Here is an 11,482-nt window from a genome sequence, read left to right as displayed (position 1 = left end):
TCTTAAAATATTTTATTCATCATGTTAAAATAAAACGTTCCATAATCAATTTTTTTTCTTTTCTTTTTTCAATTTTTCCAATTTTTCAGAAAAAAACAAAAAAGCTTCAGGAAAAAAATGGGAAAAAACCCGTTTCCCCCCCGAATTTTTCCGTTTTTTTCCCGGGCCTTCACATCTCTACTCCTGCCTGAGCGTGCTCATTTTGCCGATCTCCGATTTTACTCTGCGGTTTAGATCAATGGAAACCCCAGCTAGCTTAGGTAGTCTCTAGAGCAAGGGTCCCCAACGTGGGGCCCCAGGGCACCACAATGTCCGCCGACGCCTTTCCTGGCCCCTGCCAAGTTTTTTTTAGAAAATGGGAGTGGCCAAGTGGGGCTTTTGCCCAGCAAAGCTTTTCATTGGCCACTGGAAATTTGATGGGCTGTGCAGATGTCTAAATGCTGCTTTTGGGAGCGGCTGCCGGCAAAGTACAAAGATCTTCCCTGAGTGGCTGAAGGCAAGGTGCCGCCGCCATTTTGTGGCTCGCGTCACCTCCCGTGGTGGGGCCCAACACGCTGTGTCTATGGTTGCCAACCTCCTGGAATCACAACTGATCTCCAGACTGCAGAGATCAATTCCCCTGGAGAAAATGGCTGCTTTGGAGGGTGGAGTCTACAAGCGTGGTGCCCTGTTAAGGCCCCTCCCCAACCCCCGTCCCCAAAATCTCCAGGAATTTTCCAACCAGGAGCTGGCAACCCAAGCTGCGTCAGGAGTCCAAAAGACTCCTGCACGCTCAAAAAGGTCCGGGGACCGTCACTCGAGCGCACTGTACACCCCCTGGAATCCGCACCCACACCAAGCTGGACTCTGAAAGAGCAGCCCCAAACCCGGAGTCAAACCCCAACGGTATCCAAGAATGAAATATTCTCTCGGGGTAGATGTGGATTCCTGGCTGCATCACCCAGAAAAGATTTCCAGGCACGGAAGATCCACGTGGCAGGCTCCTGGTACGGTTCCAACAGCAAAACAAAGCACGCATGCATTTCTCGCATGCGATGGACTATCATGTGGCTTTCTGCACAAGGGTCCCACAGTAGCTCAGGGTAGGGCAGTAGGAGCTACCGGATGGGCCTGCCTCTCCCCCCAACTTTTGACCCTCTCTTCCCTTCCATAAAAATGTTGATTCGTTTCCTTTCTTTCCAGGGCTTCATATGAAATTCTCCCATGGGAGTAAAATAACATCATTTCTCTGAATTGTTAATAGATACAAGCTGGGAGCCTGTGGGACAGGGTGGCACAGTGGCTAAGAGTGTCAGGCCAATATCTGGGAGTCCCGGGTTCGAATCCCCACTTGTCCCATGGAAGCTCGGTGGGTGACTTTGGTCCAGTCACGCTCTCTCAGCCTAACCTACCCCACAGGGTTGTTGTGAGGATAGAGGAGACAAGAACAACATCAGCCGTTCTGGGCCCCCTCTGGGGAGAACGGGGTGGGACAAATGAATTAAATAAATAAGTACCTCCCCTTAAAGGAAACTGTGTGGTCTTAGGGGCAAAAGGCAGGGCAGTTTCCCACCTCCAAACTGACATAACCCCTCACGGCATTCTGCGCCTTCTGGAAAATTCTCAGTCCTCTGTCCTTCGGTTAACTATGAAGTCCTCTCTTCCAAACGGAAGAAGAGGAAGAAGAGAAGAGGTTGATTTTATATTCTGCCCTTCACTCGGCGTCTCAGAGCGGCTTACAGTCCCCTTCCTCTCCCCACCACAGACACCCTGTGAGGTAGCTGAGACTGAGAGAGCTCTGAGAGAACTGCTCTTGAGAGAACTGCTCTGACAGAACTGCTCTGACAGAACTGCTCTTAAGAGAACAGCTCTTGAGAGAACTGGTCCGAGAGAACTGCTCCGAGAGAACTGCTCCGAGAGAACAGCTCTTGAGAGAACTGCTCTTGAGAGAACAGCTCCGAGAGAACTGCTCTTGAGAGAACTGCTCCGAGAGAACTGCTCTTGAGAGAACAGCTCCGAGAGAAATGCTCTTGAGACAGCAGCTCCGAGAGAACAGCTCTGAGAGAACAGCTCTTGAGAGAACTGCTCTGAGAGAACAGCTCCGAAAGAACAGCTCTTGAGAGAACAGCTCTTGAGAGAACTGCTCCGAGAGAACTGCTCCAAGAGAACTGCTCCGAGAGAACTGCTCCGAGAGAACAGCTCTTGAGAGAAGTGCTCTGAGAGAACTGCTACAAGAGAAATGCTCTTGAGAGAACTGCTCTGACAGAAATGCTCTGAGAGAACTGCTCTTGAGAGAACTGTGACTGACCCAAGGTCACCCAGCTGGCTGCATGTAGAGGAGGAGTGGGGAATCAAACCCAGTTCTCCAGATTAGAGTCCACCAAATACCACGCCTGATGATTTAGAGGCCCCTAATCCTGTCAGCAAGGAGGCTGGTTTGGGCAGCCTTGACCACTGGCACAAGCCCCCCAAACCCCCCCCACACACACACATTTCACACACACAAACTTTATATTTTAAGAGATTGAGTTTCTTGTCCCTGCTGGACATAACTCAAGCACCAGAGCAAGGCCTTTCTCCTCAGCGGGTGTGGGGGGGGTATTCCTCACCAGGTCACTGGAGGTACTAGGCAGGGACTCCGTGGTCGAGAGACGCAGGGACTGCGAGTTGACCAGCGAGGTGGAAGACAGACGCCTCTTGCGAGCCCCACTGCAGTTGTTGGGGATGCGGAAGGCGCAGCGCTTGTGATAGTTCAGGCCGCACCCTGGGAGACAAAACCAAGCAAAGGCAGACATTGAAATCGCAGGAAAGCGGAAGGTTTTTCTGGGCGGAACGCTGCCTGTGCGCTTCCTCTCCGGGGTTTCCAAGGGTTGGCGATACCTTCCCTTCCGTGTTTATTTTAAAAAACTTTTTCTTTCGTGAACGCAGCCCTCCGGGGCCACTTTTACCACGGAACACAAGCAGAGAGCACCGGCGATCCAATAGGAACACCACATTCCATCAGCGTTCAATTAAGCATCGGGCATGTGAACCACCGAGAAGGGCATGTGCTTAACCTTCTGCCAGGCCCTGGGGCAGATCCGAGATGGAGGCAGGCCGACTGAGAAAAGAAAATCACATGGCTCTGAAGGTGGAAAAAAAACAAGACTCTGCCTTTCACAAGGCACTCCGCAATGGCAGGAGAGCAGAGGGTGTTGGCGTGAGGCAACTCGGCGGGCCTGGACATTGGGGGAGGGGGGGTGCTACACGGGGGTAACTGTCAGATTATAAATGTAGAGGCACAAGTGCAGAGATGTTTATATTTGTAAAGTTAGGTTACACCAATTGACAATTTGAAGATTCAAGCATATGAGAGACTAGAAATAAGGCCCGTTGTGGAAATAAATACAACGAGATCTAAAAACCTGGGACATCTTTATGTTGGAAAAATTCTCTATATACGACTCGACGCACCAGCTGGAATGTGAATTTTACAATCCTCTCAGTATCTGGTCCCCAATCCTGGATAGAATAAATATGGATAAATTTGACTGGGAATCTATCTCCCAAGCTAAATATAAAATAATGTTGTATAACTAATAGCGACAATATTGTGTAACAAAATAAGATGAATGCGTTCGCCCAGACAATCCCCTACAATATTCTACAATATTCTATATCTATATACCTATAGAGTATAAGAAACGTTGATATGTTGATGTGTTGCTTTTAGAGAAAGTTAGCAGAACACCACCATCAGTTGCAATTAGTTTAAAGTTCAGACAATAACAATTTAAATGCTGAAACTTATACTATACTGCAAAATGTTATTAGTAATATAACACGCTTTAACCTTTTCTTTATTCTGTATCTCTTTGAAAATCAATAAAAATCTTATATTTAAAAAAAAAATAAAGTTAGGTTACACCAGTTGACAATTTGAAGATTCAAGCATGTGAGAGATGTGGGCGTGTACTGTGGGTCTCTGTCAATCTTATCTGTGTGAGACAACTTGAAGTCTGATTGGCCGTCGCGTCTGTCTTGGTTGTACACTGAGATTCGGAGAGTGACCGTTATTTTGCTACTCACTGTCAGCTGGTTTTTTCTTAGAGTTTAACTGAAATAGCTCTATGTTGGTCTGTTGAAAATAACTCTAGATATATACAAACTGTTGTTTAATTATTCACCAGTAAATAGTTAGATAAACACCATTTAAACTTGACCGTGTTTGGTGTGGTTCTTTTGAGTCTTCCAAAACAAAAGAAACATTAACAAATATTTTTAACAGTAACGCCTGATTCCTCCTCATTCCCCTGGTATAGTCTTACAAGAGGACTTCTCCCGCTCTTTCTGCCGGGAACGCCTCTTCCGAAGGGAATGCCTCTAGGTGCACAAGCCTTCACTTAAAAACACACGTGACCGACTGCCCGGCCTTTCTTCACATCGAGCGCAAGCTCTGGCTCTTACCGTCACACTTCAGCCCCTGGCGAACCAGTCCGAACAGCATCTCCCCACAGTGGTCGCAGAAGGCCGGAGCCCGGTATGAGTGCACGTTGAGGGCGTGAGGGCGGATCTGGAAGTCCTCAAAAGTGGCCGAGGCTGGGGAAAGGGAGACAAGGATGAAGAGAAGAAGAGAGAAGGGATTGGATTTATACCCGGCCCTTCACTCCCCAAAGGAGTCTCAGAGCGGCTTACAAACTCCTTTCCCTTCCCCTCCCCACCACAGACACCCTGGGAGGTCGGTGGGGCTGAGAGAGCTCTTGACAGAAACTGCTCTTTTTCAAGAACAGCTCTTATCAGAACTATGGCTTGCCCAAGGTCACCCAGCAGCTGCGAGTGGAGGAGTGGGGAATCAAAGCCGGTTCTCCCAGATTAGAGTCCACACACTTAGCCACCAGTGTTCCCTCTAAGCTGAGTTAGTGTGATCTAGCTCACAGTTTTTTAGTCTCCGGCTCACACATTTTTGTCTTAGCTCAGGAAGGATGGCTCCAGAGCAAACTAATTTATGTAGTAGCCAAATTGTTCACTCACAACTTTAATGCCAGTAGCTCACAAGGTAAAATTTTTGCTCACAAGACTCCACAGCTTAGAGGGAACATTGTTAGCCACTACACTACACTTGCACTGGGGGCATTCTGCTGGGCGTCCCCAGCTCCGGTTACACCATGACTGGCACACAGACGTTAATGCAGGGGACATTCGGGGGACAAAATTCCACAAAGTCTGTGTTGTGTGACGTGCCCCTCGAGTCGCTTCCAACTTCTGGTGGCCCTATAAACGGTGACCTCCAAAAACGTCCCGGCATCCTTGGTCAGGTCTTGCAAACTAAAGGCCCGCGACCTCCTTGACGGAGTCGACCCCTCTCCTGTGTGGTCGGACCCGTCGCTACAGTGGGGCATTTCGGGGCTAGGCCCCCTTAACTTACTGGCAAGGCCCCACAACTTCCTATCTAGCTCAGGGCCGCTGGCAGGTGTGGGGAAGGAGCCAGGTATTCCTTTAATTTGATTAGCCAGTGCCCCCTAAGAAATTTAAATCCCCCCCCCATTTAAAAAATCTGGGCTACCGGCCTGTGTTGGGTCTCCCTCCTTTCCTTCCACTTCTCCTAGCACGATCGACGTTTCCAGTCTGTCTCCTGCCTTCTCGTAATGTGACTGAGGTGGCATAGCCTCAATCTGGTCGTTTTACCTTCGAGGGATAGTTCAGGCTCGATTTGATATAGAGGCCGTTTATTGGTCCTTTCAGCCGTCAACTGTATTGGGGAAACCCTCCTCCGGCACCCCTACTTTCTTCCCGTCCACTTGCTTCGTTGTCCAGCTTTCGCACCCAGTGGGGAATATCGCAGTATGAATTATCTTGGTCGCCGGCAACACATCTTTACCCTTAAGGATCTTCTCTGGCTCCTTCCCAGGCCTCGAAGTTTGCCTTCCACTGACACCTTGGCCAAATTACTTTAGAAAGGCCTGGCCTAAAAGCGCCCCCCCCCCCCCCCCCCCCCCTTGATCCTGAACTGTTTTATCTACTGAATTGTTGGCGTTGGTTTTATGATGGCTACATTTGTCATTTACGTGTTTTATCCCTCGCGTAAAGCCGCTCTGAGCCTGCCTCGGCGGGGTATAAATTGAATGAATGGATAAATAAATAAGTAAACGTACGGTTGCCAACCTCCAGGTGGTAGAAGAAAACAAAAACAAAAAAAGGAGGGGAACCAGCGTACATAAAATGGTGCAAAACACAAGAGACCGCTGGCTGAAATCACTTAAGGTGAACATATACAGGGGTCATTTCCTGCGGGAGCGCACAGGAGCGGAGCTCCGGCAGTAAATAGCCCAGGGGGCGGGCACATGCAAGAAGCCCCGCCCCCTGCTCCCAGCAGCCCTCAGTCAGAGCAAGAAGCAGCCAGGTAAGTTGCAGAGCTCCCCCCCGGCTCCCCCGGCCAAAAACAGTCCAGTGGCACCTTTAAGACCAAGTTTTATACAGGTACAAGCTCTCCCTCCTCTGTGAGGACAGATCTGCACGTTCCCCCCCCCCAATAGCTAGCAATCCAAAAGAGTCCAGTGGAGCCTGAGCGGTGGGTGTTGCCTTCTGACACACTTCCGGTGATGTCAGGGGGTGTGGCATATGCAAATAAGTTATGCTAGTGAGTTATGCTAATAAGCTCCTGCACCTCTTTTTCTACGAAATGACCCCTATAATTTAATGTCGAGATCACTAACACTAACACAATAGTCATATAACTAGATGAAGCCAAGGTATTCTTACAAGAACCAACAGTACTACGGAAAGTAAAGTCACAGTAGAACAGAGACGTAAAATCCCAAAAATTTCAATGTGTCTCACCCCTGGAATTAAAACTGGTCCCCAAATGACAGAGATCTGTTCCCCTGGAGGAAAGGCAGACTCTATGGCATGATACCCTGCAGAGGCACCTCCCCTTCACAAACCCCGCCCTCCACACACTCTACCCCCTACAACCTCCGGGTATTTCCCAACCCAAAGCCGGCAATCCTAGCCCCCTCCAGTCGCCCGCTCCGCCCTCCTCCAATCTCCCAACAGCCCGCCAAATGGTTTCTAGATTATCCAACCCATCCAGGTCATCACCTTGGGCCACGAGTCACCGCAGACTAGCCCCTGGGCCTCCGGGACCAAAGGCCTCAAGAGAGGCTCGGCGCTCCGACTTCGACAACCGAGTGCTTCCATACCGGCCGGCGAGTTCTCAAGGAGGCCAAACCTCAGCAAGAAATCCGGGGCCAAACGAGAGACCCGCTCCCGAGCTCCGGGGCTGAGCTCCCCCTTCCAGACCCACCCTCGGCCAACTTACCCGAGAGGACGACCTCCACCAGGTCTCCCTCTTGGATGTCGCCGGCCGCTCGGACCAGCTGGAGGATGTTGGCGGACGAGGGGTCATGTCTGAACAGCAGGATCTTGTCGTAGAGGCCGTAGAAGCCGCACTCTGGAAACTGCAGAGGAAGAAGAGGATGAAGAAGAGGAGGATGAGATTGGATTTATAACCTGCCCTTCACTCCCCGAAGGAGTCTCGGAGCAATTTACAATCTCCTTCCCCTTCCCTTCCCCACGACAGACACCCTGTGAGGTCGGTGGGGCTGAGAGAGCTCTCTCGAGGACTGCCCTTGAGAGAAAAGCTCCAAAAGAACTGGGGACTGACCCAAGGCCACACCAGCAGTTGCGTGTGGGGGAATCAAACCCGGTTCTCCCAGATTAGAGTCTGCGTTCTTAACCACTACACCAAACTGGCTCTCAAGGGGTAGACAGTGGGAGAGGAAGACAGGGGAAGAGGTGCTCCGTGGGGCACCCCAAGGCAGTCCTCCACAGGCTCATGGGGTCACTGCGTATCCCGGCTGAGCAGCCTGCAGTCCTTGCCGCGATGAGAAGAGACGCAGGAAAGCGGTTCACCACCTGGGACTCTGCTGCTGGTCGGAGACCCCAATACAAAACAGTCAGCATTCCAACAGCCGTCCTGGCTTTCGAAGTGCACCTCACACACATCTTCTAACCTTTACATCAGCCCTGCGAGGCAGGCCAGTCTTACCAACCCCCTCCCACATTGCAAGGGCCACGATCCGTGGCAGTGACAAGAACCCTTCACCCACCCAAACCCGCTGCCTCGGTTTGCCAGGCTCTTAACGGACTTGGTACAATACAGGTTTTGATCATGCAAAGAGTTGGAACCTTTTCTGTGCTCATTCGGCCATTTCCCCGACAATCATTCCTGCTGCTTTGCTTAGATAGGCTTTTCCTTGCCATGGAGTTAAACGGATAGTGCCGTCTCCTGACCGTTACAGGAAGTAAGGGTCCTATCGTGCACTGCAATATACTTTTGCATGGTTCAATTAACTCTAATGCAGCTTGAAGGATATTAAGCGGCAGGTAACAGATTAATTTTGAAGAGCAGAGCCACAGGGCTTTCCCACATTTTCATTCTGGGAGTATTTTTGCATTTCTGTGTGTGCCCGTGCCTGGAACTCATGGCGACCTCTGGCGACTCCCACTAGGGCACGGAGGACGTTCAGAGAGTGTCTCTGTCTGTCTCTGGCTGCTGGGGTTCCAAGGAGGTCTCCCATCCAAGTACTTGCCAGAGTCAACCCTTCTTAGCTTCTGAGATCTGACAAGATCGGGCTTGTCTCGGCTATCCAGGTCAGGGTCACGTTGTCTATTTTCCTCTCTTGTGTGTTCCAGTTCCTCTGCACATGTTTTGCTGCCTCTAGTGGTTGATTCGATATTACATCATTTACATCCAGCATATCTCCCTTTGGATTTAAACTGCCGGGTTTTATGCCGGACATAAATTTATTTATTTATTTATTTATTTATTTATTATTAGTTTGATTTCTATCCCGCCCTCCCTTCCATAAAGATGACGTCTCAGAGAGGGTACACCCCATCAATGCTGTCAGTTCCACGTGACACTGTCGATCTCTCTTCCCAGGGCCAGAGGCTCATGATGGTCACATAGTGATGGTACAATAGTGGCGGCTCCTACTCGAACACCTGGCAGAAGAGCTCCGTCTTACAGGCCCTGCGGAACTGCATAAGGTCCCGCAGGGCCCGGATCTCCTCTGGGAGCTCGTTCCACCAGGTAGGAGCCGCCACCGAAAATGCCCTGGCCCTAGTAGAGGCAAACTTAATCTCTCGGGGACCTGGCACTCCCAGGAGGTGGAGATTCCCCGATCGTAGTGCTCTTGAGGGAACATACGGGAAGAGACGGTCCATCCATGTAATACTGAATCGACCACTAGAGGGAGCGGAAAAGCCCACAGTTCTCACTACAAAGAAAAAAACCAGGTGTCCACGTACTAGGTTCGGGGCAGTCCAAACCTCCCACATCCCCAGCGGTCACCGGGGAGGGGGTGGAGACACGCGACAATTAAACTCTGCTCAGGAACAACACATTAGACCTGACGACAGCTAGTTATCCGGTCCCCCATAGCAAATCAGTCACCTTTCGGCGACCAGGAAAGAAAAATTGGGAACTGGAAGAAAGATGGATCAAGGTGGGTCGCCGTGTTGGTCTGAAGCAATAGGACAAAGTTAGAGTCCAATGGCACCTTGAAGACCAACAAAGTTTTATTTAAAGTGCGAGCTTTCGTGTGCAGGCACACTTTGTCAGACGAAGAAGTTGGTTTGCTGTAATCAACAAACTGGCATGCTAACAGATGGACACGAAATCACTCGTGCGGACTTCACGCCAAGGCGGAGAGGGGCCGGGTGTGCGCAGCGGAAACCCAGGTTCAAGGCCTCTGCCATTCTGCAGAGCGAAACCCCCAACCTCGGTCACATCTGAATGCTTCTAGATAAGCACTGCAGAATTGCTTCTGCAGGCGGGGTTTTGACCTCAAACGGACGTGTGTGCGGCGCGCATCAGCGACACAACCCAAGCATGCAACGCATCGGCAAAGGAACACCTGCATTTTTAGAGAGGTTTTTTTTCCCTTCTTTTTTTCAAGAAACTTTACACGGGGACACACACACACACACACACACACACACACACACACACACAGATCTCAGCCTTTCAAGCTTTCTGGTTCCAAGCAGCTGCTATGCAAATCCAGACTGTTATTTTTAACCGTCGTTGGAGACATTTGCTGGTTCCAGCTGACCTCCGACCTCTCCCTTCCTTCCTTCCTGCTGCCAACGGAGTCTTTTATATTCAGTACGTGCTAAAAGGAGACTGCTCTTTATTCCCCCCCCCCAAAGAATTATCACATGTGCAAGAACAGTGTCATCATCTGAACATGCGGCACACGGTGGCCAACCTCCGGGAGGGGGCCCAGAGATCTCCCGGAATCACCACCAATCTCCAGACCAGATAGATCACTTATTTATTATTGATCTATTTAAAACATTTATTCCACTTTTTCTGGAGAACACGACTGCTTTGGAAGGCGGACTGCCTGGAATTATACCCTACCAAGGTCCCCCCTTGGACTGCAAGAAGATCAAATCAGTCAGTCCTAAAAGAAATCAACCCTGACTGTTCCCTGGAAGGCCAGATAATGAAACTGAAGCTCAAATACTTTGGCCACCCAATGAGAAGGGAGCACTCACTGGAGAAGACCCTGATGCTGGGAAAGATTGAAGGTCAAAGAAGACGGGGACAGAAAAGGATGAGATGGTGAGACAGTGTCATCGATGCAACGAACATGAAGTTGAGCAAACTTTGGAGGACGGCGGAAGACCGGAAGGCCTGGCGTGATCTGGTCCATGGGGTCGCGAAGAGTCGGACTCGACTGTGCGACTGAACAACAACAACAACAAAGTCCCCCCCCTTACCTAAACTGCACCCTCGCAGTCCCCATGCTCAAATCTCCAGGTACTTCTGAACACAGAGTTAGCAATCCTATTGCTGCAGCAGCTACTGGCATCAAAAAGAGGATTTATTTCGATCACGGTTGGTTTGACAACCACTGCTCAAGGTAACTAGGCATAGAGCCTCCATGGACAGAAACAATTTATCCTCAGAATACAAAGCGCCAAGCCGAACCAATGGCGGTGTGGCCCACGCACCTGCTTGCGGGCTTCCCAGAGGTATGTGACCGGTTGCCGCTGGCAACGGGATGCTGAAATTGATGGTCTTCGGGACAACCTAGCAATCTTGACGATGCAGTCAGAAGTGAGGCATGCTTTATTCAACAGGGTTGCTCCCAAGGAAACTAACACAGGATCGTGCTTTTACACACAGTGAATAGTGCACTTTCAATGCACTCTGCAACTGGGCTTTTCTGCATTCTCCCTTTCCTTGCATCTAAGTTCCTGTTTCTTCCTGTACCGCACGTGTTTTGCTCCCCCTAGCGGCCGATTTGATATTACACCAGTTTATGTCTGCCATAAAAACCTTTAGTTTAAATATGCAGGGAGATATGCTGGATATAAACCTGTGTGATATCGAATCGACCACTAGAGGGAGTGAAAACATGTGGAACAGGGGGGGAAAAACACTGGCAGAAACCAGGAATTTACAAGCAAGGGAAGTGAGAAAGCCGAAAAGCCTGAAACAGAAAAATCC

The 11,482-nt window shown here is 50.1% G+C and overlaps 1 protein-coding gene across 1 annotated transcript in view; it reads right to left on the bottom strand.

Moving 5' to 3' along the window:
- The window catches only part of PRKD2 (protein kinase D2), a 36,497-nt gene extending 29,085 nt beyond the window's left edge, over positions 1-7,412 (bottom strand). Inside the window, exons 1-3 of the mRNA XM_015424111.1 lie at positions 7,277-7,412; positions 4,426-4,557; positions 2,589-2,743 (exon numbers count right to left, since the gene is read on the bottom strand). Of these exons, the coding sequence (XP_015279597.1) occupies positions 2,589-2,743; positions 4,426-4,465 (195 nt within the window). The 5' untranslated portion in view covers positions 4,466-4,557; positions 7,277-7,412. The remainder of the gene's footprint in view (positions 1-2,588; positions 2,744-4,425; positions 4,558-7,276) is intronic.
- Between the last annotated feature and the right edge of the window lie 4,070 nt (positions 7,413-11,482).

This window comes from Gekko japonicus, unplaced genomic scaffold (genome assembly GCF_001447785.1).
Source record: "Gekko japonicus isolate JY-2015 unplaced genomic scaffold, Gekko_japonicus_V1.1 scaffold939, whole genome shotgun sequence".
Classification (NCBI taxonomy): Eukaryota; Metazoa; Chordata; class Lepidosauria; order Squamata; family Gekkonidae; genus Gekko; species Gekko japonicus.
The sequence above is the reverse complement of the archived record's forward strand: the minus strand, read 5'-3'. Positions and strand labels throughout refer to the sequence as shown.